General features: G+C 43.8%; 1 protein-coding gene across 3 annotated transcripts; it reads right to left on the bottom strand.

The window, feature by feature from the left end:
• Positions 1–1,167: 1,167 nt before the first annotated feature.
• Positions 1,168–25,085, bottom strand: LOC311028906 (synaptotagmin-2-like). Of its 3 annotated transcripts, XM_084033706.1 has the most exons (10): positions 24,965–25,083; positions 24,812–24,836; positions 9,341–9,569; positions 9,105–9,262; positions 6,688–6,822; positions 5,754–5,921; positions 4,916–5,083; positions 4,320–4,437; positions 3,438–3,571; positions 1,168–2,811 (listed from the first exon to the last, which is right to left on the bottom strand). In XM_084033706.1, exons 3-10 carry the CDS (start codon positions 9,543–9,545, stop codon positions 2,596–2,598), a joined length of 1,302 nt encoding a protein of 433 aa, XP_083889832.1. In that variant the 5' UTR covers positions 9,546–9,569; positions 24,812–24,836; positions 24,965–25,083; the 3' UTR covers positions 1,168–2,595. The 3 variants fall into 3 exon arrangements, with proteins under 3 accessions (XP_083889832.1, XP_083889831.1, XP_083889833.1); XM_084033705.1 differs by having other exon boundaries at positions 24,812–25,085; XM_084033707.1 differs by having other exon boundaries at positions 6,688–6,813; positions 24,812–25,080.
• Between the last annotated feature and the right edge of the window lie 1,965 nt (positions 25,086–27,050).

The following is a 27,050-nucleotide window of genomic DNA, read 5'->3' as shown; positions in this document are numbered from 1 at the left end:
CATGTGCTGCATATCAAGTGCACGCTTCAAATGAACACTAATCATGACTTGTAGCCCGAGCACACCAACACAGAGCACAGAGGACACGTACAAAACGGTGCGGGGCGGAACCAGGACCAGAATCATGCAGTATTATGGCCAACTGAGTCCAGGACGGGACCCTGCTTCCATCCCCCAGCCTTTAAAAAGGAACCCCCGAACATGAATTTATTCAGACACACATTCAGTCCCATTCAGCGCAAAAATACATACTCTTTGCAGTCAGTGCATATACTCTGTTTTTTCTTTCTTTTTTTTAACTCTGTTTTATTATCAAAAATGACACAGAACACAAACACACGTACACAATATAATTATGGTTCCTCTTCTTCAAAACATGCTGCTATTTACAATCGTCTCGTGAATTACATGCTGTCGGCTATTAACAGGAGTTGCGATGCATAATGGTAGACAGTAGGGAGAAGTCGTGATTATCGTTGTTGCTCCCGGCGACGGTATACGGCCTCCGATGGAAGCAAAGAAACGCTGGAATAATCTGAGTTTATACTCGAACACCTGATTCGGATGTTTAAATACCGCTCAAATTAAAGAATTCAAGTATTTTTTTTTACGTGACTGATTAATTATGAAAATATTTCATTTTCACTTTTCTGATAATTCAAATACGCGTAGTTTAAAGTCTGAGCTTGTCTTTGGTTGATCACATGACCTTCTTCATCGAGTCCTACGTCACGTTTCAAAAGGGTTCTTCTGTTAATACAACGTGTTTAATACAGTATGAATAATATAAATGTCGATACGTAATCTTAGTTCATATGAGATATTTTGGATTATTTCCACATTTTTTTTGTAATTTCAGTCATTTGTTAAGCCTCCTTGTTTGTTAATGACAATAAATACACTAAAGCTCAGCATCACACATATTTGTAATCCTATTTAATTTCTACGTGCTAAAATGGTGATTTATGCATTTTTCTTTGCATCAAATCATAATTTCATTCATTTTTTAAGGTTGCTTTTGGTTGGCCACATTGTCAAGATCCTTAAATTTGATGTCAGAATAAATGTTTTGACTTTAAGATCCGAAAGTAAACTCTAATGTAGTAGTATTTCAATCTTCTTCTTAAATGTCAAGTGATGAATTCAAACCGCATGAATTCATATAAAATCTATATTTCACTGATTCACATGAGGTTTAAAGTCTTCAGCGGTATTCAAGCTTCACAAGGAGGTGCCGAGTTGTTTCTAAGATTCAAATCCTCGTCTCCTCTGCACGTCCGTCTCACACAGTCTGTCTGTGATGAAGTGATGACATCACAACGTCGCCCACGTCGTGGTGGCGAGGGGGGTGGGGACACTGCGAAGGCATGATACATGCTAGATTCTGCAGCTCTATTTGGTTCAAGCAACATGGTCCAAGATATGTTTACTGTATCACATGGTTTTGGATGTGAACACCGTTGAGATTTCTTTTTTTAAACTCTCTCTTTAAAAAGTGCAGCTAAACGTCTCACATCTTCACTCCTCTATAAAAACAGAAACCCTCCACGTTGTTGTTGTTTCACCAGAAAAACATTAGAAGTGTGCGCTGCAGTGTGTTTGGTCAAACGACAACATTTGTCAAATAAATACATACAATAATAATCTCTTTGATATCAAAACAAATACTTGGATTCAATGGCACTGTGTTTCAGGGAGCAGGGTTTTAAAAGAAGCATTATTGTGTTTTTCGAGCCTCCTCGTCGCCTCACACAACCAAACAGGTTCTGACATCCAAGCGGTCCAGATTCACAGCGATGACGACTTTTGATTTTTCAAAAGTTTCTCCAAAAACAAAACAAACAATGAAGCTTACTGTATCTCTCAAAGTGTCACATCAGGAAAGGCACCCTTGTATTCCTGTCTTACCTCTGTGAGTGTGTGTGTGTGTGTGTGTGTGTGTGTGTGTGTGTGAAGACACAGAAAACGCGACCTAAATGCATAGACGTGTCTCCATGGCAACGCAATTTAGATGTAACTGTCCCGTCCTGCTCCACTGTGAGCTGCTAGAAAATGAAAGACAACCGATTATGCAGATGTGTATCTGGTTGGATCGCTGCATTCAGTGACCTCGATCATTTCTCAATTAAATATTCATATTTTTTTGCGTTAAAAGACTTAAACAGACACTATTATGCAGGAAATAACCCAACACTACAGTACTTTCTACTGCAAGTTATAGCACACTTAGTAGCAGGATACAATACTGGGCGGTGGAGTGTGTATGCAGAGCGGCGGGGGGGCGGGGGAAGAAAAGCATGCCCTACAAACTAAAGCTTCATCTCCAGGCGTTCAGCAGAAAGAATCCGAAGCTTCCTCCAACCAAAGAAACCTCTTCGACGTTCATGTGTGGAATGTGATGCTTTAAAAAGAGTTTTTTTTCTTCCGACCATGATTGAGCCGATATTCTAAGATGTCTCTCTTTCTTTTTTTTTTTTTGCTGAGCGGGGTTTCATGACGAGTAGTCATGTGTTAAAGTCATGGGTTTCATGCAAAGTAGGGGGGGGGGGGGGGTCTGAGTTACTGTAGTGCACTAGCCGGTTGGGGGGGAGCGTGTTACTTCTTTGCATTCAAGGATGCCAGCTGGCCGTCGATGTCCTCCTCCGGCTGCAGCGGATGCCACTGGGCGATGGGGCGCCGCGGGTTGGCCAGCATGTCGGACCAGTGCTTCAGGCCGAGGCCGGTCGCCTTGCTGCCCACGAAGATCTTCCCGATGGCGTCGTTCTTCCCGATCTTGTCGTAGTCGAACACCGTCACCGCCACCAAGATTTTCTGAGAAGGGAAGGAGAGAACATGTCAGTTCCTTTTTGATGTGGATCAAAATAAGAGTGGAAACGACCTTGAAAGAACACATTAGTGGTGGGGCGTCGACATATCAATATATCGTGATACCTTATCATATCGCCATATATCCATTTTTTTTTTTTTAAATCTATATAGATTTTTTTTTTATTAAAATATGTAGCCTGTTAATTTTTGCCTCACCAGAGTCACTATGACTCCTCTTAGACTTTTGGCAGTTCCTCTATCTTGTCTATATGGGAATGATGTCACATGTAGACAACGTGTGTTAAACACAGTATATTTCCTGCTTTTGCCTTTTAACTGGTGTTTTTTCTCCTTCATATTCACAAATATCGGGATTCATATCGTAGATGATTTCTCGCATTACATCCTGTATCTCAGAATCGCAGTATTGTAATATCGTTATCGTGGGCAAAATATCGTGATATTATCGTATCGTGAGTTACTCTGTGATTCCCAACCCTTCTCTATATATATATTTATTTTTCATATATATATATATACAGTATATATATATATATATATATATATATATAGACACAAACATATATTTAACTTTCTGCTAAAAGATAAATATCGGGGTTGGACCGTACCTGCATCTGTTCCAGGGGGATTTCAAAGCTGAAGGACTCGTTATAGTACGGGTTCAGGGTGTTCTTCTTCACCGTGGTCTTCTTCTTCTTCAGACGCTTGCCCCCCTGCAGCAGCTGGATCTTCACATAAGGGTCTGTGAAGGGCATCGATATGATCAGCAGTAGACATCACAGTATTTCCATATTCCCATCATTACTTGACTTTCTGTTTTCTGTATGGATTCTTCTTTAGTTTTTGTGATAAACTGTGTGTCCTGTGTCTCTGCTGAATTTCAATTATGTCCTTACAAGCACCGTCATTATAAATGAAGAAGCACTGGGATGCCCTTTTGTCAAAAAATAAATCATTCTCTGAGACAAAAAGTCTTTATTGTCGAAGCCAGGGTTGGTAATGATGAATACAAATCTAGATTTGTTGCAGTCCTCCACCACATCAGTAAATCAAACGCTGTGAGAAATAGAAACCAATCTGGTGTTTCCGGCTGTCGCTGTAATAAACCTGCCTGTCAGCTCGTTAGTTACCACATCAGAGTATCTTTCATTCATAATGATCCATTTACGGGGGATTGGCTTTGGACGGAGGCCTGAAGGGGGCAGGCTGTCAGTGTTACTGATTCCTGACTACAGATTCAGTGACTTTCGTAGCTGGTGCAGCTTGTCAAACAGTTGGGAACACTGGATCGTTTTAAGAATCTAACTTACTCTTTCTAGTTTCTCTTACTGATCCTAGCTTTCCATATTTCCTCCATATTTGATGTTTTAGGCACATTAGAATGTTTTCATTTGCATATCATCAATTAAAAACACGAATGGAAGCCTAAACCGCCTCCAATAAAAGTGCTGTAATCGTGTTGTGTTGACGGCGGGGTAGCTGCTCCTTACCAGAGAGTCCACAGGCGTCCATCTTCTTCAGGTTCTTGGCCTCCAGGATGCAGACGGTGAGTTTCCCGGCGGTCGGGACGTAGCGGAGGGAGATGCAGATGTCTCCCAGCTTCTCAGGCTGAGCGGAGACACAAAACCATGCGTCATGAATTATTATAAGCACAACTGCATATCCATCAATCAATCAATCAACAATCTTCAATCCTCATGTTTCCTTAAAGGAAATGCATCAAATCTTTTAAATATTATTACATAATTTCATTAATTTGACATTATTTCTGTTTACATTTGTTTTAATGTGCTTTGAATTCAACACCATTGATTAAATAATTGAATCAAAAATAATTGAATCAGATCATTAATTTAGCAGCTCGTTAAGAGACGTCCTTTCTGTCACACCGATGTTTTCATAACTTATTTTACTTTTATACTTTTATTTTAAGTATGAGTAATGTGATCAGAACACTTTCAATGTGAATTGTTAAATCACCCTTTTGTAACAAAATAACAAGCTTTTTGTCAAATGTGCCTGGATGTGTGACGTCATGAGATAAAGTCAAGGAATGTCTTTAAAAACATGTGATCGTGAGCGGCACCTCCTCCTGATCGGCGCTCTCCAGATCTTTCCACTCTTCGATGGGCCGTCCGAGGTCGATGGTGTTCATGGGGATCTTCACCTCGCCGATCACGTCGTGTTTGGAGAACCGGTCGTAGTCGTAGACGGACATCGACAGCGTCTTCCCGCCGAGCTCCTCGTAGGGAACCTGACACACACGCACACACACACACACACACACACACACACACACAGAGCTTTACAGTTTTGATGTATGTATCACAACGGGGACGGGTGACTGGAGAAGCTTAAGGTTCAACTTAAATAGCAATCAGAGGAAAGATGCCCATTTAAGGAACATACATTTAGTTCTATTACACGCTGTTATCTCAAAAACCCAAGACGGAGACCAGAATAGGTGTTTGCCCAGCTGACTCAACCTTCCTGTGATGAAGAAGAGATAATTATGCATCATAGCAGCCTTTGAAGTTAAAGCTTAGTAAGAAGTAACAGTGAGCATCTCCTCCGTCCGGGAGACAGAGTCAGACATTCTGCTTAATCAGATGTTTGCTTGGTTTTGTTGCTTCCAGCAGTGAGAGCCGAGCTGCTTGTAGCGTCTCGGAGGGCTTTATTAGCCGGACAGGAAACAGCAGGGGGGGGGGGGGCTGGCAGCGGGGATGACGGATTAGTTCTCGTCTGCATCAATTACAGCAGCACCGACAGTCAATCTGAGACATACTTATACTTAGTATAGATATACATAAAGTATGGATAGAGTATATAAATATAATAATTTATAGTATATAGATATAGTAATATATAGTATAGATATAGGTAATAAAGCGATAGTGTATGGATATAGTATGTGAGAGAGTCACCTTGAACACAAAGGTCTCGTTGAAGACGGGGTTCAGGGTTTTCTTGTGGACTTTGGTGTCGTACTTCTTCTTCTTCTCGGGGAGGAGCTGGACTTTGACGTACGGGTCGGAGGTTCCACCTGAGTCCATGGAGATCAGGTCGGCCGCCTGGAGGATGCCGACCGTGAGCTGCAGAGGAGGAGGACAGGAAACAGGACTTTATCAGAGTTTTCATTTCATGGAGACGTTTTTAATTAGACACAAACGGTCCCGTTGTTTTTCCTGTAGCAGCAGATCTATGACAAATAGAAGAGACACGTTTATTATTCTAGTCTCGGCTTCATTTAAGGTTTAATTTGGCTCTCAGGGCCTCGTTGTCCATATGCTGCTGAGATCGTTACAGGGACGATGAACAAACTCCTCCCTTATTCATACGACTTATGAAGAATTATTGCAAAACATCTATTATCAGTGTGTTTTCCCCCCATAATGGATCATGATGTTTGCTCTGCTGATGGTTTTAGGGCTTTCTGGAAGTTTCCAAGGATCCGACCTTCATTCAATATGACAGCCAGTTAGCTTAGCTTAGCATAAGTACGAGGGGGGTCATAGTTCTTTAAAGGGACAGTTCACCAAAAAGTCTTCAATCCTTTGTTTCGGTGTGAGTTACCTCGTTTTTGGAGATGTTGGCTGTAGAGATCTGACCCTTTAGTCTATATATAATAATAATAATAAATACATTTTAAAACCCAACAGCAACATATCTTTCCAGAAATCGTGACCCAGTGACTCAAGATAATCTTTTCATGAAGGAACTACTTTCTTTCAACCGAACTTCATCCGCCAACCGGATGACGCCACCAGAAGGAAATGTATAAACGTTAACGGCGTCCTCCTATGAGCTTTTGGGTTGAACTGTCCCTTTAAAATGCCTTTACAAGCGACGACCACACACCTTTGCATTTTCAAAGTCGTAATCTATGGAATATTGCAGCTTCCCCAGCTTCTCCTCCTCTTTCTCCTCCTCCTCCTTCTCCTCCTCCGTGAGGCCGGTCTCCCCCTCGTCATCGTCCTCGTCGTCCTGGTGTATCTGTGGTGTGAAGGGGAACAGTAACGTTAAACGTCCCGGGGGAGGGGCGGGTGAGGGATCAGACTAACGGGGCTCCCCACAACAGCCAGCATGCCACAGACACCGGAGCTCCAGGAGGGGTCGTTGAGTTTTAAAGTGGGAGGTTCATGTCTTTGGTTACTGCTTACCTGCACAGCACCTGATGATAAATCACTTATCATTTAGGAGATGAGAAATCTCTCTGATTCTGCACACCTTGTCCTCTCAGTGTGTTTTCCCTTCAGCATGCCGGTGCAGTGGAGGCTTTGCATGCTTTACTTCCACTAAGAGCGGGTGCAACAGTTTTCCCAATCAAACCATTTGTTAGCATAGCTCTCTTGTTTGTCAAAGGGCTTTAATGTCACCAAATGTTTCTATAAGGAAAAAGCCTAGCTAATGATGCATACTAAAAATGACAAAAAGAAAAGGCAATAAGAGAGAATGTTCTGTGGAAGGAGCCTCACAGCGTCTCTACGTTACATTTACATTTAGGTCATTTAGCAGACGCTTTTGTCCAAAGCGACTTACAATAAGTACATTTGTCAAAAGAAGGAAACAAAGAAACCACGACGTATCATTGCCGATAAAGTAAGAGCTAAAAATAGAACAAGTGTTAGGTCCTCATCTGAGTAAAGTAGTACTTCAAGAGCAACAGTGCTACGATCAGAGTGCTATAGGTAAGGTTGTTTTTTTGTTTACGTTGAGACAACATCACGTTATCACAGTAAATGTGTATTTAAAGGGCACAGCCAGCCATTTCAGTAATGTATAGTGTCACTGCCGCAGCGTTATTATTATTATTAGAGCTAAATGAAAGCCTCGCTGCCGAGGCGACCTTGACTTGAACACTTTCTTTTCTCTTCAGGCCATCCTGTCCACTTCCTGCCTCCTCCTCCGCCAGCCTCACAATGAAAAGGACAGCAAGTGTTTGGCTATTCATGCACTTTTCATCATCACCGTTTCCATGTCTCCCATCAAACCAACCATGCCCCTTCCTCGCATGCACGGATTAATGGTGTTTTTAAAAGTGTCTTGCATCCTCATCCTCATCCTCATCTCTTCGTACCAATACTGTTTCCGTATTGGTGTGAGTTACGTTGCATTGCCGTGGTAGAACAATGCTTAGATGGGTTAGACTCTCCTCTCTGGGGGGGTTTATGGAGCACATCATAGCTTCGTCGTCACATTCTCAAGCTCTCACAAATTTAAACAGAATTTAAACAAAAAAAGAGTCGCAAAAAAGGAAGCTACGACTTTTCATTCCATGAAACCCCGCCTCCACCCCCCAGGGGGGGCCAGAGAGCGTTATGGTGAGCTATCCACCTACCGTAGAGCGGGAGTCCACCACAGTGAAGAAACACGAGGCACACACAAAACACAAAGTAGGGGGGAGAGAAGGAAGAGATTCAACTCACCAAGACACCAAACACACTAAAGAGAGGCAGTCAACACACCAGCACCACGGTGATGATGAGGAACGACACCCGGTTACAGCTGGGGGGGCAAGCTTTAACTAACATGTGGTTCAATCGGGGCTTTTCTATTATATACATCAGAGGTCTTCAACAGGACCCCTGGAGGGTCTGTAGAGTTACTGCAGGGGGTCCCCGAAATTATTGGTATCTGTCAATTATTATTTTAATGTCTTAGCATTATATAAATACATCATTACAAAGTACTGTTATACATGAACTATAGGCTGCACTACACATTATAATGGTTTAATAAGGAACATTATATGATATGTAATAGGGGGTCCCTCCACCGGGTCTCTATAGGCCTTGGGCCCCCCCCCCCCCCCCCCCCCCCCCGTGTCACAGTGTGTCATTCCTCACCAGGGGGAGGGGGGGGGAGGTTACGTCTCACATTTAAAACGACAACATCAAACAAAAAAACGTCAACATTTTTGAAGTACGAGTGCTTTTCCACTGAATAACTCATCAATAAATAGGACTGTTTTTATTTTGTCAGACCTTACACATATTTGTAACCATCTGAACGGCCTTAGTAAAGGCCTGAGACGAATAAAAACATTGTTCCACATAATCAGCCTCATAATTCCTCGTCAAGAGCGGATGTCAGCTTCTTCCTGGGGGCTGAGCCCCCCCAAAGGTCAGATCCTAGAATCGCCCCTGCTCTACAGCAAGAGCTGCTGGTAAAAGATCACATTCAGTTAGCCGGAGACATGTCAGTAAATAAAATCATAACACGAACGTGGAAAAGAAGAGGCAAAACAAGAAGATGAGGTGAAGGAAGCGTCGTACCTCGCCCTGCATGTTCTTCATGTTGAAGCCGTCCTTGCCTTTCTTCCCTTTCTTGTTCTTCTTCTTCTTGCAGCAGCATTTCTTGATGATGCAGAAGCAGCAGGTGAGCATGAGCAAGGCGGCGACCACGGCGATGGCGATCAGAGCCCACGGAGGCACTGAGACCAAGACAACCATCTCTCACTTTAAGGTTCCTCACATTAATCTAAAGCTAGGAATGAGACTCCGCTACTCACGTGGGATTTTATCGATCTCGTTCAGGAACTTGCTCTTGATCTCCTCGAACATGTCGTTCTTGCTGATCTCGGTGTTGTTGGAGCCCGAGATGTCCGGCGCTGAGGTGGACACGAAGGCCTGGGTGGGCGCCATGGTGACGGTGGTGGCCCCGGTGGGCTCGGGGGCCTCCACGGCCTGGGGCCTCCGGAACAGGTTGAACTTCATCGTCAAAGACTAGGTGCAGCGTCCCTGCAGGCACACGGATCACAGAGGGAGGGGTCGTGACCTCAGCGGGGAAACAAAAGAATTAATTTGGACCAGAAGACTTTCAGGACTAGACTTCCTCCCGAGGCGGATTGGTACAGACGTTTAGTGAATTTGATAGAATTTCAAACTCGTTAATACGTCGGCGTCATTGTGAGGGTGTTTCTTGTGTTTCATGTTTCTTTCCGGCTGAGTAGAAAAACACCAAAGTGATGAAAAGATCTGTAACCCATCCATCACACGACAACAACATCAGACAGTTCATTTATATTTCAATCAATTCTGAGAAAAATGCTTTCTTCTGTCCACCAGCATCCCTCATATTCACTCTTCAACACGTCGTATGTTTCATAATTATGTGATTATTTGTAGTTTAACAGGGAGTTATAATGCTACAGTGTCTATAGTCCTGTGGGTCCCAACCCGGGTCTCAGGTGGTCCCCCTCAGGACCACCACAGATCATAGGGGGGTGCACCAGGTCTGCTCTGAGTTGGTGTTTAACTGCTATAGGCTCTATCCCTGGTTGCCTCACATTGTTTAGCTGTTTGTGAGCCTCAGGAGCGTTCAGACAGAACGCAGCACGATTGCTCACAAGAGACGTGAGTGTGATCCGATGTTTTATTGTCAAACACAAGCGTGACTTTTCCACAGCAACGATAACGACATGAGTGACACAACGTTACAAACGTGACACCGAAGGCCTGAAAGGCATTCTGATGACAGACGGAAATGTGGCTCCCAGCATCGGGCTGAAACAAGTAGGTTGTGTTTGTTACGTTAAGTTACGAACGCTACGTTCAGAAGTTAAGCCTGTTACCTAACTCATTACGACTTTACGCAAGACACGAACAGTGGTCTCCTGGGTGAAAGTCCCTACGATCAAATTCACACATACTCAACAATCATTAAATGATAAATAATACAGATTGGAAATGAAACTTGACCTCCCATCACAGTGACTACAGAGGCACACGTGCTGTTGTTGATAGTCTTAATGCTAAGCTACGCTAATCGTAGCCCAGCTGGAGTGATGCTGATGATGCTTCCAAGAGAAGAAGCCTAAAATGGGATGAACGGTCTTTATCTTTTCTCGACTGTGAACAAGGACCAGCGTTGAGTCTGTGTACCAACCACAGATGGCAAATTAACATTTTGGATTGGATATTTAATCGTTGACATTTAAATGCCTCAAGAAAGGAATCAATATTTAAATACTTAACACAAGAAACAGCTGAAATAACGAGCTGACTAATCAATACATGCATTGACAGGGCAAATTAATTAGTGATTAAACATTCTCACTGGTTACAGCGTCTCAGCTCTGTGACTGTAAAGAAGAAATCAGGTTTTTTATGGACCCGAGCGTTTGATCGGTTTGTCCCGGATGAATCATTAGTGGCAGATAAAGAGCCTTAACTAAACTGTGACGTTAAAAACAAAGAAAGAGGCTGCTGCTGCCATTCGACCTGCTTCCAACACACTTCTGAGAATAAAAAGGGTCTCTTCTCCACGATTCAGGAAACAGTCGAATGGAAGAGTGAGCTTTGAATGATCTGTTTCTGCGTTTCTTCTCTTTGCAGAGTGACATCAGAGCGATATCAGAGTGACATCAGCATCTGAATGATGCTGGAAACAAAGACGCTGCAGATCTGACAACTGTAGCATCAGTTACTTTGAATAATATTATACTGCTGGAACGAGAGGAAGAAATCCCTCCGTTTGTGGTCGTTCATTAGATTAAACAGAAGTTTAGTGATTTACTGCACATTATTTCCATGAAGCTCGTGTGAAAGATTGATTATTATTAGTACTGGACCCCCCCCCCCCGACATAATGCTGAAGAATAACTGGCAACCTAACAACCGTTTTCTTGTTCGGCAGCTTTAACATCTCCATGTCTGTTTGTTTCTCACTTCAGGGTGAAAATATTAACACAGAGAGAGAGAGAGAGAGAGAGAGAGAGAGAGAGAGAGAGAGAGCGCATTACATGATTCACTCTTTTATTTCTAATTTGCTGCTACGATGAAGGAAATGTGTGAAGGCGTGTGTGTGTGTGTGTGTGTGTGTGTGTGTATGTGTGTGTGTGTGTGTGTGTGTCATCATAGCTTTCAAATGTTCATTGCAATCCAGAGGATTTGTTTTATCACCGTCTTCAATAAGAACACTAGTAGAAAATGATCTCACACACACACACACACCTATACAGACCTACACACTCACACACACACACCTACACACACACACACTAATCAGCTCATGTGAGGGTTCATGTATCACAACATGAAAGTGAACCAGCTTTCTTCTCTGTCAACGTCTAGCAAACACAATCATGATGTAACCTCATCCACTGCACGCCTCACAGACCTCAGATCAGTGTTGTATTCCAACACACACACACACACAGTACAGCAGAGGCCAGCGTGCTCCGGATCGGCAGATTATTGTTGCTAAGCAATCCTGATGGAGTCTGTCAGTCATCCAGGATTGCCCACGAGCCCGCCTCGAGCCGAGGTGACCGGCCAATCAGACGCCCGGCTGGCTCCAGGCCAGCGTCCAGTCACCGGCTGGGTCGGCGGGCTCCGAGGCATCCTATACGGCCTCAGCTGTGATTTATGACAGTTATGATTAAAGTTTGAGCTGCAACACGGGTCCCTCATCCCAAAGTGGATGTGTGTCTGCAAGAAAGCATCTCGTCTCATCGCCTCCGCGGCTGGAATCAGAATCCAGCAGAGTCTGGATCCACTCAGGATCCAGCAGAGTCTGGATCCACATCAGCACCAACTCACCACTCTAACTCACACTTCTAACTCAACATACTTTCTCCTCCAGCAGCAGGCGTTCAGACGAGGAGCTCGCCAACATCACACCGCTTGGCCTCTGTTTACGTCCATCAGCACCTCAGTCCTGATCTGCAGCCCCCCCCCCCCCCCCCCCCCCACACACACACGTCCTGATTCACCAGGATGCTCATGCACGGTGACAGTAACAGTAACAGTCATAGTTTCTGAGATCAGCCGTCCTCTAGGAACTCACCGGTCTGATGTGGTTCTGCCCTCGGCGAGGCGGCCCAGGTCCTGGTCTACGGTCCCCCAGAGCAGCAGAGTCTGATCGCTCCCATAGCAGAGACTGCAGTCTCCTCTCACTTCTCCACTGCAGCACTACACCCTCCTCCTCCTCCTCCTCCTCCTCCTCCTCTTCCAATGCACACCATCTCCCCCGTTTCCCACCCTCCCATCACACACCTCCCCTCCCTCTCTCTCTCTCTCTCTCTCTCTCTCTCTCTCTCTCTCTCAATGTACTCATGCATGCAGCCTTGGTAGCTTTCTCTCCCCATCCTTCCCTCCCTCCCTCTCTCCCTCTCTCTCTCCCCAACCTCATTTGTGATGCAGCTCACACAGCTGATTGCAGCATGCCACTCTTTGGTCTCGGCCAGTTGTAGAAGATCAATACTGTGTGTGTGTGTGTGTGTGTTTTGCATTGATCAGACACAGAAGGGCGTGCTGCTGACCTTATACCCAAGATCTGCATCCAAAACACAACCACGTCCGAGCTCTCGCACATTAATTGGATCGCCTCGATTGATCCCAGGAGTGGGACGTGGCCCTCCGGGGGGCGTCTCCCGGTGAAAGCCCCCCTTCAGACCCGACCCGGTCCCTCCGGAGGCTCGGCGGCGATAATTGGGGAAGCCAACAGATTGCAAAGCAGACTCTCCGGTTATAAAACAAACTGTGTGACCACGAAATCTATACGCATGAAGAGAGAGACGCAAGCATGGCAATCTGGGTAAAAGCTGCATAAAATGTTCATTCTGCATAACTGGATTCAAATCAGCTCTTCTGTACATATTTGAACACTCTTCACTTCCAGGATTCAATCTTCCCCCTCTGTTTAGTCCTCAAACACTCTTCCTCTCCTCCTCCTCCTCGGGGAAATACCTGTATGTGTGCTCATGTTCAGCCAGCAGCTGTTCAGCAGCAGTGTGAGGCTCCTCCACTCACACTGCAGTGAGCCTCTTCTGCCACAGGGGGGCAGGAATCTCACACAAAAGTGCTGCATCACAGAGCGTCCCTTTTGATTTCTTCCTGTTGCTTTACTGCAAAGTTGACCTGAGATGTTTCCTTGTTTTTCATCTCTTAGAAAAAGTTGCACATTAGTGACCCTTTTTCTAATAAAATATTTTGCTGCGATTTTTATAGAAAAACTGTTAAAATTCTCCAAGGTCTTTTGCTTTCTAAAGGTTTGAATGGATGCCTGACTTGCTTTCACCAGCTTCTGTAAAGGGTTTTCATTCTGAGAGTGAGTTGCGTGACCTTGCCGTCAGCTAGCGAGCTGCGAGGTGAAAATGATAAATGTGATGGAGGTTGTGGGAGGACCGTGGGCGGGAGAATGAGCTGGGAACCGACGCAGCCAGAGGAAGTTTTGAAAGGTTGGTATTGTTGATTAAAAAAAGAAGAAAAGGCTTGAGAGATGGATGAGCCACTGCCACGTCTGTAAAGGTAAGAAATCCACGTATATGACCTTGGGGTGCCTCAAAGGAACATTGACTTGTGAGCTGTGGAGGCGGGAAAGGAAATGACGTGAACAGAAAAACTGTGGGGGCTAACATCTTCAGATCAATATACAGACGTTCTGTACTCAAGTAGAAGTACACATAATTGTGTTCAAACAGACTCCGGTAAAAGTACTGATTCAACTTCCTTACTAGAGTAAAAGTAGAAAAGTAAAAGTTCTGAAATGTACTCAAAGTATAGTAAAAGTATCCCCGTGAAGGATTTCTTGGTTGTTTCTTTTACAAGGCTAACTGAATCTCACTCAACATGGAATGTGATATCTGGTTTGTCTAAAAACAACAGGCGGCGTTTTTATTATTATTATAATAGTTATTATTATTCCACGACTTCGCTGTGATTTCCTGAGATAATCGTGTTTACAGGTAACTTCCCTATCTTTTAATCCTGGTCCTACTTTTCTGCGTTTTTGTGTCGAAGTGATGAAGATTTTTTAAATTGCTCGCTAAGGAGACGGCAGACGCTAAACGACGGGCAACTCCATCCACTAAAAGTGCTTTTTTTTTTTCCTTCTTTCTTTTACCACGACAAGCTCAGATTGTTATTAGGAGACTCAGACGACGGAGAAATTAAACATTTTCCTTTCCTTTTCGCTTTCTGGTTGTTATCGTGTCATGTGACTTGTTGGTGTCACGAAGAGTTTGTCGACTTTGACGAGACTCCAGCGAGACTTGGTCGGACACGATAATAAACACATATTTGGTTCTCCGTCGGGTCCTTTTCCTTTATGTCATATTATAATAATAATCTGAAAGCTGGATTCTGTTCATTTTGGAAGTTTTCACTGTTTTTAATGTATTCCTATTCGTTTATATAATGTTGGCAGTGAGCGACGGGAAAACAAAAGTAAGGATGAACTTGTGGTAAAAGTGGTGGAGGGCAGATTCAACCCCCCCTTTAAAGGGTCCGGGGGGCTGCAGGACATGAGGGGGGGGTGGACACACGGATCGTCTGGATGGAAAGTTCCCGTCAGTGATTATACGGTGGCGTTTGATGAACGGCAGCGCTCGCTGTAAATCTCCGTTGGCAGAGGAGGAAAGTTGGCAACAGCAAAACTTAATTCATCAAAATAGATTTAGGACACAGACAACCAGAAGTCTCTGAGAAATAAACTGCCAAAAGAGAGCCAGGCCAAGCAGCACTATTTGAAAATAGACATCTGATCAAATATTATATAAAGATATAAGATTAACATATAACATTATGCTAAGTGAAATCAAATGTGACTTCACAAATAGAGTTTCTTTCAGACGGACTCAAAGCAGAAAGGATGTAAAAGTTCTCAACACATTTTAAAAAACCTCCTACGTTCAGAATCTTACTGCCGAATGTCAGTGTATAATCAAGATAATGTACTTTAAGTATAAAAGTAAACGTATTCTCTATGCAGCTCTTTAGCTGTGACATTATATATATTTGTAGATTAGATTATTATCAATGCAGTAACATTTTAATCTTGTAGCTGACTGAAATAAAGATCATTTTGGTGTTTTAATTTGCTGTTAAACCAGCTGTATTTCATACACTCCTTATAAATAAAAAAGGGCGGGTAAATTTTCCCGCCTAAAATGTAGTGGAATGACTTGAAAAAAAGGCTTTTTACCAAATCACGTATTGGTACAACGAACTGAGAAAGTTGGCTACCACAAGTGGAAAAGTCTGGAGCCGTGGTGTTGGCGCCATCTAGTGGCGGTGTTGCAAGATTACGAACAAATTAAACTAACAAATTGAACACGAATGGACTGAAACTAGGTGCCAGTGTTTGGTTTTTCTGTAGAAACATGAAGAAGCAGCTCCCTAGATCGATAGAAACCGCAAATAAAACAACGATTCTTAGTTTCAGGTGATTAAATTAGATTATTTTCTAAATACGACACACTGTTCCTTTAAAATGTTCTAATGAGGTAACTATCAGTTATTTGTCTTCACATAAAGCCCTATAAACCCTTTGATCATGTCACAATAACGAAGAGGATCGACGAAATGTAACATTGATAATAAAAAGAAGCATCAATAGCAGCCGGATAAGAAGTTTGTCAATGATAATAAAGTAATATAACATATTCTTTATGGATGGCCGGATGTTAATCAGCTAATGTTCTCCGTGAATCATGACTCAGCAGCTTTTGGAGTCTGGCAGAGTTTAGTGCAAGGTCACAACACAGCTGCATTATCCAGCCCGGAGCTGTCATAGTACAGTAGGATTGGTTATCCCGGTGCATTGTGGGATACTCCAGCTCCTCCACCCCCCACCTCTCTCGCTAGCTTCTTCTTCTTTAGAGCATCTGTGAATGAGTACGTTTCTCTAGAGCCCCGAGGACCCCAAAGATAGCGAGCGTTGCCTGAAGAACAGCCGCTGCCGACGTGAGGCGGTGGCGGTGGCGGCGGGACGTTTGGGTGGAGGCGACTCGTCCCCCTCTGAAGCAGCAGAGACGACGTAGAGACTGCACCCTCTCAGAGTGCTGCAATGCAGGGGTGCAGGCATGAAGACGCAGCCAGCAGGCAGTTTGTCCAACAGTCAGCTGCTCACACTCACTTCCTCCGTCTCCGTCTCCTTCCATGCCTCACTCCTTCCTCTCCTCCCCGCTCCATCTTTTACCCTTATTTAGCACTTCCTCTCCCAGTATCTCTCTGTATCTCTGTATCTCTTTCTCTCAGTTAAGGTAGCGGTGGTGCTCGGGCCCATCATTACTGCAGCGTAGGGAACAGTAAACAGAAAAGGCACCATCTGGTCCCACTTGGCTTCGTACATCAGTCTCGGAAGTCACAGTTTGTTTTTCGTTGCGCTAGTATCACTCCTGTTTTTCCCGCATCGTCGTCATTGTAAAAGGTTACCGAGACGGAAAAAAGGGGTGACAGAATGTTACACCTCTGAGACGAGGCGGGCCGGCCTCTTTGTGAACAGACGGTGACGATTAGAAGACGTGTTACCATGGCGATGCGTCACCGGAGGATTAACGAGCTCGGGGCGTTGATCCGAAGGAGATAGGAAGCCGGAAGTCGCATCGCACAAGGCCGAGGCCGTATCATAACAAGACGAGCCTGAAGCTCTGGAAGGCGATTCAGAGTTCCCTCTGGCAACGAAAAATATAATTTAAAAGTATTTTATCCAAAGTGCTATCAACGTTCTTAACGTCTTTAATGACAGGTAATCCACAAACATGGCAGGAACTGATGCAGCTGCTCCTACTGAACTGCTGTATGCATCGTCTTCCATCGCTGTGTCTGCTTTTAACTGTGAAGACACATTCACACCCCAGTGGACAATAAAGATCTATTCTATTTGAAAAAAACATGTATATGATGCACAGCAACTTCCTTGTGCTTGAGGAGTCGTGTAAATGTGCACGACGACCTAAAGTTCACTTTGTTGTTTTGGTGCGCTGCAGCTAAATCGTGCTTCCAACACTTATTTAATACTTCACACTGCCATCGACGCTGATGTGTTACACGTCACGGCCTCTCTGGTTCCTCAAAGACGGATGCTTCTGACATCGTCTTCAAACTAACGTTCTCTATTAACGGTACGATCGCGCCGTATCGAGGGCTCTACTTTCTGTGATTACGCCTGTGTGTGTGTGTGTGTGTGTGTGATTCCTCTAATGGAGTGTGTCGAGTGGGTGGACGGCTGTCGAGGAGGAACTCTCATGCTCTAACCGAGTTACTGGTGTGATGATGCTTCTCCTGGAGGACGAGAATGTTGCGGTCGGTCGATGACTATTGAATCCTGTGTGAGAAAAAAAAACCCATAACTTGACTGATGCCCATTTAAATTGAAAGATTTGCCTGGAAAAATAGTTTAATAAGAGCTCAAACATCTTGAAGGTGAATGGAGGGAAGATTTGGTCGAGATGCGAGTCGATCAGACCTTTTCTGTTCAGACGTAGTGGGAAGATCAGAGTGGAGGCCATCTTTCACTGGTTTACTTGGTTTCATACGGGACATTAAGAGGGGTCTCCTGGGTGAAAGTCCTGTGTTTGTTGGACTCGTCGCCCCCGACCACCTCCACCACTAGAGGTCGACAGAACTGGCTGTGAAGGGAAGCAGGGCCCTTCTACCACACGCCTACGAGGCTGGTAACCGTTGACAACGCCCATCCAATCAGCTGATAACATAAAAGGAGAAGCTGCAGAGTGAGCTAACGATCCAGGTTTTTAAATAATTAAAAAATCAACTGGAAGACACTAGTTTGGAAAATGTGCATCTTTAAAGAACAGCACGCGTGTCCAGTGAGGTTTAGTCGTAACAACAATCTACGGTGAATGACCATCTGTTAACACCGTGAGAGAATGGAAACGGTTCTAATCACGAGGGTGAAACTAACAAACGGAATTACCTGCATAATGACTTTCTAGTAAATTTCCCCAGAGACTTTGTTCCTATACGTTAGATCAGAGAGACGGCGTTCACTCGTGGCCAAAGTGGACTCGAACGCTCGACAGTATAAAAGAAAAGCTGATTTTCTCATCATTCGCTGCACAAATGTGACAACTTCTCTGGAGTTTGATTATTAACATTAAAGGCTTCTCTGATTGGAACAGATCTAACACTCCAGTCCAGGAATCACCTTATTATCTGACTTTTAGTCCTCTTTCTATTGCAAATGACACAAACACAATCTGATCTTCCTCCCGGTGCTGGAACCAGCCTGACAGCCCCCCCACCCCCGTGAAGGATGCCTTGCCCGACTGCACAGATCTGGGGCAACATGGTGGAGTAGCACTGAGCAAAGGGAGGCCAGAAGGGACGCGACTGCAGTGAGTAATTATCTGATCCTCCTGCACCGACCTCCTACATTCCCTCTCTGGCCTCAAAAACCATCTCACGTCACATTTTATTTCAGACGCTCACTAATTACTAATCTGTGCCTCATGAAAACACTTTCTGTGCAACCATGTCTGTAAATGTACTTATATAATATATGCTTATATCAGCATTCAGAAATAGACTTTAGAAAAATAAAAATCATCATAACACGCTGAAAGCAGTTTAAAATGACTTGTAAGGTCAGGTATTATAATACTAAATATAATACTCATTTCTTTGTTGCAAGGATTAAAGTGTATTTGAATCCCATAGTTAGAATTATAACATATTATAATCCTTAAAATGAATTATGATGTGAATATGAGTTACTTTAAGTCGTGATTGTTTGCTTTGGGCAAAGTGAAAAAATGCTGAATCAATGCCAGAACAAGACTTTGTCTAATTAATTTTCACTCATTATTAACTTTACTTATTATATGTACATAATATATATATATATATATATATATATATATATATACACACACACACACACACACACACACACACACTATGATCCTTGCAAAAAAAAACATCATGTTAAGAAATGCTTATAAGATTTAAACAGCACTATATTCTAAAGCCTTCTCAGTATGTTTATAACACATTATATACATGGGTTTCCACATGGAGTGAATGTGTTTGGCAGCAGAAACTTTTAAGGCTGTATCACTGAAGTCCTCGAGGCCAAACATACGGTAATAAATATGAGAACCAGATGTGTCAATCGTGGCATCTTCCATTTTCTGCTCCAGCAAACTTCCAAATCTGTCGGGTTCGGGTGCCAGGAGGGGAGAAGACAAATCGGCGTCATTAAGGAAGCCCTTCATCAGCAACCCTCAATGACCGCTCTGTATTTTACATCAGCCCAGAAGCATGCAGAGAGCCTATTTGTTCTGCTATTATAACCAATAACTCACGTCATGCCATGTGAACACTCAGTTCATAAACAGAAATGGTATTTCTTCCATGTTGTTTGTCTCCCTGGTTTTCAAGCCTCTAGCGTTGTCAGAGTCCAGGACTCAGAACGACCAGTTGAAGGCACTTTATATATATATATATATATATATATATATATATATATATATATATATATATATATATATATTTGCATGCCGTTTACTGCAGGAGGAGGTAAAATGGACTTCATGCATATTTCAGCACGTCTTCCCTACAGTAGATACACTTCTGGCTTCCAAACAGAACACTTTGCTTTGAGAGAACATTTACTTCTTCACCTTTACATTTCAAAAGAAAATATGACGCTATTTGTTTATAGCTATAGTTACTTCAATATCTATGAGTTGTTGATTTCCCCTAAAGATGTAAAATGACCCATTATTTAGAGAAAAATTCAAATATGAATATACATTGGTGAAGCAGATTCTTTTCTTCTTTCATTAAACATCTAACAACCCCTAATGTAGTAACCCACAGGGTAATTATGTATCCCTCACTAAGTACCTTTAGTTTTTATACAATGAATATATATTGTTGGCAGTACTTCTGTACTTTTACCTAAAGTGAGATTTTCGGGGTAGAAATTTTACTTTGACTTTTATCTCAAAGCTGCCATAACGGATGTTTTGGGAAACATTTCCAGCAGTCATGGATCAACATTAGGATTTATTTGGAGTCGTGTTTCTGGTCGTCGGATGAATGGAAGTCCAATATTTGCTCTGTTTTTGGTCTCCTCCGACTCCTGAGAGAAATATCTGTCTCTTTGGCTGCTAAACACTCCACAGTGTTCACCAGCTGGTCGCTAACAGTGTCTGCTGTTAGGTGCTCAGCAGGGTATGTACAGAGGCTTTTTATAGGTTTTTATTTTTATGAAAAACGACGTGAGAATGAGCTAAAACTGTTTGGGGGACGATAAGCAATGAGCTGAAAGTCATTATGGAGCATACTGAAGTCAAAGGGAGCTCCAGATTCAGATAATACTCATACAGTGTTATAAAGATATTGATTCTTTAAGTAAAGGATATTAATACTTCTTCCAACACTAATACTGCAGTTTATTTTGTATCTTCTCTGAAATCAGCTCCAGCTTTAAGCTTTACAGTATTACAGCATGTACACTCACATCCACTCAACAGCACAGTATGTTGCCTCTTCAATGTGGTACTTAAATGTATTCATTCATCCATGACGCACTCAGAATTGATCTGCTGAAATGTATTGATGGAGTCTGCAGAAGTGGAACTGACAGTCGTGTGTGTTTACCGTCGTCTTCACCGAGGGAAGTGAATAAAGCCGACGGCAGACCGCTTCTCTCTGCTTGGATATCATATAATGTTGAATCTTTTAAATCAGTGTGAATGTGGATCTGTTTTCTGTTGCCTGGAAACGATTCTGAAGAGCATTGAGCTTGAACCAACAGTTACGTTGCAGATGCTAAACAGGACTACGGGTTTGAAGCCTCAGGTTGAAACTAGAGATTGAGACCATAAACTCATGTTTACAATGTTTACTGAAATAATACATTAAGAGAGAAGTAGGACCATTTTCTCATAGACTTCTATACAACCAGAGAGGAGTCGCCCCCTGGTGGCCAGCAGAGAGAAGTAGGACCATTTTCTCATAGACTTCTATACAACCAGAGAGGAGTCGCCCCCTGGTGGCCAGCAGAGAGAAGTAGGACCATTTTCTCATAGACTTCTATACAACCAGAGAGGAGTCGCCCCCTGGTGGCCAGCAGAGAGAAGTAGGACCATTTTCTCATAGACTTCTATACAACCAGAGAGGAGTCGCCCCCTGGTGGCCAGCAGAGAGAAGTAGGACCATTTTCTCATAGACTTCTATACAACCAGAGAGGGGTTGCCCCCTGGTGGCCAGCAGAGAGAATGCAGGTTTAAGGCACTTCAGCGTCGGCTTTACTCTTCAGACCTCTTTTGTCACCACAAGCGACACCTCAGACATTACATGTAGCCATTGACTGCTTAAAAACAAAAAGAATATTTCTCTATGTGCTGCCCTTATATTTAATGTAAATGAATTACATTCAAACGAACTCTTCAAATTAGTGCCCACTTAAAATCTTTATGCATAAATATGTAAATAAGTGAAGTTAGAACTAGAAGAAATGGTCTGATATTGGTTTCTGCTCATGGCCTGAGGGCCGGCTTAACAGATCACGATGTACGACGACAAATGTAAATGAAAGATGTAAATCCATGTAATATTAAGATGTAACAAACGGGAAGAAATGGTGAAATTTCTCTGCTAAGAGGTTAAAACAAAGATAAGTTTACATTAAAACTAAGGTGTAAAATACATATGCAGTGCAATGTATTCAAACTATGTTCCAGCCATATTAAAGTTTTAAAAAGTCACTGCGGCCCATTTAAACCCAGCAGTCGGCCGGTGGGCTGTATAGTTGCCCCCCCCACCAACTAAATGATTAATGCAGCTGCAGCTCTCCGTCCGGCTGCTTCGGCTGCTGGAGACTTTCCCTTCAAACCCTCACGGCCTCTTGTAACTCGCCTCGCTCCCTCCGATGTTACTCAACTCTGGATTGTGGATCCAACCTGCTGCTTCTGTTTTCTGGGAAAGCCTGAAGGTCTAACGACTAAATCCTTTTTTTTCTTCATCTCTTTGGATACTGAAAAACTGACCACGTCTCGGTCAACATTAGAGTCCCAGTTTGATGCTCCACACACATCCTCCTGTGTCCTCAGGCAGAGAAACGGCCAACTGACAGAAAACGCACTGCAGCTAAACCCAAGAATTCAGTTCAGCAACTTTCACAGTGAAGCTCCTCCAAACCCAGAACACCACCTTGTGAACCAGATTCTGGTTAGCGGCTGTCAAACCGTCACTGATGTCCAGATTAATGTTACCAATCCACAAATTCATCGGAGAGGAGACCAGCACGCTTCCAAGAAAACTAAAGAGTGAAATGCAAACGTAATAAAAGACGATCCACAGCTGCTGATGCTGAGATGAAAGACGTGGCCCCGCCTCCAACGTCCATGGGCTGAACTAAGGCACAGCGGGGTTAATGCTAACGTCAACATGCTAACATGCTAAGTATAAGGTTTACCATCATGGCTCAGAGCGTTAACGTGCTAACATTTGCTAATTGACACCAAACAGCTGAGGCTGAAAGGAATGTCCTTTTTTCTCTTTTTCTTTCGTGGTCCAACAGTCGAGACATAATATTTACAGCACATTTCATTTGTATGGTTACTTGAAAAGCATAAGATAAATAGTGAAGCTGTCTGTTTCATTCCTTAACATGAATATCTGCGTTAGAAAAAAAGAAAAGAGAGCTGATGATGATAACAACGGAGGTGATCACTATCAGAGGTTTCCACTGTGTGAGATTCTCATCTCTAACCGACTTCACCACCATGATTCATCCTCCGCAGCTCGATGCTAATTCAGCCAGAAAGCACAACTTTAGATGCAAAAGGATATATTCTCTCTCTCCGTTTGTCTTCACCCAACGTCGTCACAGACGGTTGAAAAACCAGAAATGTGCTAAGATACTGCTGAGTAGGCCACTCTTGCAATTAATCTTGTCCTCGCTGCAACCCATTTTAATTAAGAGCAACTTAATCACGACTGTGTTAACTATGAATAAAGGAGTTAGTAGAGGGGGATATAATAAACACAAGCAGAGGTCACACCTCCACTGTGCTACATGACGTTACTTTAAACAGCGAGGCAAGGACGGACCAGCGTGGAGGAGGAAAGCCATGGTCATACTGCAGCTACGCCCCCCCCCCCAACCTCCTCCCACGATGCACCTCTGCCGATGCCAAAAAGGAAGTCCTCATTTGGATCAGGAACCCAGGAACGTCCCGGTCATGTACTCATAACCCCCCCAGGGATAAAGAAGCCCCTGCACCACCTGATCTCCTCACTGCATCAGTGATGTCCTAATCAATAAGAAGGGAATAGAATGATGATAGCATAATGGGGGGGGGGGGGTGTCCTAAATGACACGGAAATTAAACAAATGTCAAACTCAGATTTTGTCATGGTGTCTATCAGAGGCTGTAATGCGCAAAAGAAAAGAAGTAAAAGCGTGTTCACCACCTCTTCAACAACCTTCCACAGTGAAAAGGGACTATTTTTTATATTTTGTTAAACAAAATGAATTTAAATAAAAGGTTGTAATGGACACATTCATACATGCAAACACAGGGAGCTCTGCAGACTCTTACGGCCCTCCGCTGGCTCAGCACATTTCACTTTGCACACACTCCCTAGGAGCTTTTACAGTATCAGCTGCCTCTCACCCTCACCTACAGTAAAGATGGCCACGCTGTAAAAAACACACAAAAACCCAACTAAAGCCCCAGAGAGGGAATAGAGATATTACATATTATATAGACATATTAAAACAACTTCTTTACCATCTTCAGGAAAACGCTGAAGTTACTTTTTTATCAATTTCTACAAATCCAGATTATAAGCAGCCAATGAAAAGTGTTGTTACTGTTCTTTTCCTTAGAGCGAGAAATCCCCATCTCAGGTTCACACACACACACACACACACACACACACACACACACACACACACACACACACACACACACACACACACACACACACACACACACACACACACACACACACGCTGCAGCACTACATGAGGACTACATGCTGTAAAAAGTTCCTCTCTGGCAGATCTGATATTACGTCGTTTAAATGAGAGGCGACTGGCAGAACGCTAACACCGTCTGCTCTAATTACCCCTGAGCCATGTATTCTCTCTCTCTCTCTCTGCACCACATTCAGACAGGATGTGTGTAATGAGGCTAGGTGCCTCTGTGACAACCTGGCATGCAGCAAAGCCCCGGTAACTGATGATGCAGGAGAGGCAGGGAGGAAATGTGACTTACCTTTTGCAGAGAAATGTGCTGCCTCCTAAAAACGAGGAGTGGAAGCAAAAAGAACAAGGTCAGATATGAAGAAAAAAATCTTAACAATCTGCACTTTGCTTCATCCCACTGTCAAAGAGACATCTCCAAACCCCAGGAGATCCCAGTTTTCACCTGGAGGGTGGTGGGTGTGTTTCCGTCTCCCCCCCCCCTACAAAAAAAGCAGAAGGCTGTCAAAAAGACTCGGCTCGGCGTGCTGCTGAACTCAGATCAGGCAGAGAGGAGAGGAAACACTCACACAGATTAACATGGTTCTGAAATCAGCACAAGCATCCGAGCCGGTGCAGCTCCACTGCTGTATTTCCCGGCACTGTTCGCTCATTGGCTGAGGAGCGACTCAATAAAAACCCTTCCTTGTCATCAATTGGATAAGGGGGGAGGAGGTGGGGGGAGGAGGTGGGGGGGCTAGATTGTCTGTGGCGCACTAACGACCACGCTCCTCCTCCTTTCTGTCTTGCTCCATCACTTTTCTCTCCCCTCAGCAGCCGGGGAGTGCTGAGCTTTGAGAATGAGACGCAGGAGGAAAGGGTGGAAAAGAGCGATGGGGGAGGGAGGGAGGGTGAGGTGTGAGGGGGATGTAAAATCAGGGGAATCGATGAATGGAGAGGTGAAGACGGTAACCAGCAGTCTCACAGAGCTGGATTTTAGGTCCCGTGCTTTCCTGCTGCAGGAGCTCTGCAGGAACCTGAGTGCAGTGAGGTGTGAGGACCAGAGAGGATGGGGAGGAGGGAGGGAGGGGGAGGATGGGTGAGGAGGGGGTGTTACCGGTCTGCTCGGGCTGGTTTTGCTGCAGTATAGAGGCAGGCAGAACACAGATGGGAAGTTGCTGTTTTTCTCTCTCTCTCTCTGAAGCTCCAGCAGACTCAGCAGCAGCAACGAGGAGGCAACTAGTTCCTCCCGCGTTGTTTACAGGCGTCCAGGATGTACCGGCTGAATTATTGAAGAGAGCAGAAGGTGGGATGAGCTGCGGGACAGACCTCATTAAAGGAGACGGAGATTACAGACTCGGTCTAATTAAGCAGAAATAAAGTGTAAATGTCATGGGAGTCAAAGCGTATGTTGCAGGAGATCATTAAATGTGGCAGAAGAAGAAGCAACAACTTGACATGCCATGTGTTTTGTAGATCAGAATCGTGTCACAGAATTAAACACACGTGTTGGAACATTTAGATATTTCTTTCTTTTCGTTTTTTAATTTCCCTTCCCACTCAAACAACTCAATGTCTCGGTTTAATTAAACAGACTTAATGAAGTCTCCTTCTGACATCTGAAATCAATAAGACAGCCGGACTCCCTCCAGACTGCTGCATCACACGGTCACCGCAGGACTCTCCAGGGAAATCCACAGTATGGAACGGGTGAGGGAATCACTGCTGAGAGCCAGGAGGAAGCATCCGGGTCTGAAGAGTGAAGCCGGGTCTGAAGAGTGAAGCCCATGCTGAAGTGCCTTTAAGCTGCATTCTCTCTGCTGGCCACCAGGGGGCGACTCCTCTCTGGTTGTATAGAAGTCTATGAGAAAATGGCCCTACTTCTCTCTGATGGCCACCAGGGGGCGACTCCTCTCTGATTGTATAGAAGTCTATGAGAAAATGGTTCTACTTCTCTCTGCTGGCCACCAGGGGGCGACTCCTCTCTGGTTGTATAGAAGTCTATGAGAAAATGGTCCTACTTCTCTCTGCTGGCCACCAGGGGGCGACTCCTCTCTGGTTGTATTTAAGTCTATGAGAAAATGGTCCTACTTCTCTCTGCTGGCCACCAGGGGGCGACTCCTCTCTGATTGTATAGAAGTCTATGAGAAAATGGTTCTACTTCTCTCTGCTGGCCACCAGGGGGCGACTCCTCTCTGATTGTATAGAAGTCTATGAGAAAATGGTCCTACTTCTCTCTGCTGGCCACCAGGGGGCGACTCCTCTCTGTTTGTATAGAAGTCTATGAGAAAATGGTCCTACTTCAAGTTATTTTACATATTTTCTGTGAAGGGATATCTTTAAACTGTTCACACACGAGCAAGAAACTATTAAACTAAACATAACAGCATCGTCTCCTCATACCACCTCAGAGGGGAAACACCACCTAAATTAATAATTTAAATAATATATAATATATGATATCTATAATATTTCCAAGGCCTCGGAAAGTTCAATCAATATTTGTGAACATGAGCGAGGCAGAAAGTCTTTTGATGTCATTCAGTATCTGT

The sequence above is a fragment of the Eutrigla gurnardus genome (genome assembly GCF_963514095.1).
Source record: "Eutrigla gurnardus genome assembly, chromosome: 2".
Lineage (NCBI taxonomy): Eukaryota > Metazoa > Chordata > Actinopteri > Perciformes > Triglidae > Eutrigla > Eutrigla gurnardus.
The sequence above is the reverse complement of the archived record's forward strand: the minus strand, read 5'-3'. Positions and strand labels throughout refer to the sequence as shown.

Coding starts and splice junctions, on each gene's coding strand:
- LOC311028906 (XM_084033705.1), bottom strand. CDS start 9,545: ATGAAGTTCAACCTGTTCCGGAGGCCCCAGGCCGTGGAGGCCCCCGAG. Junction 5,922..6,687: donor ACGACTTTGAAAATGCAAAG/GTGTGTGGTCGT, acceptor CCTCCTCTGCAG/CTCACGGTCGGCATCCTCCA. Junction 5,084..5,753: donor ACGAGACCTTTGTGTTCAAG/GTGACTCTCTCA, acceptor CGTGTGTGTCAG/GTTCCCTACGAGGAGCTCGG.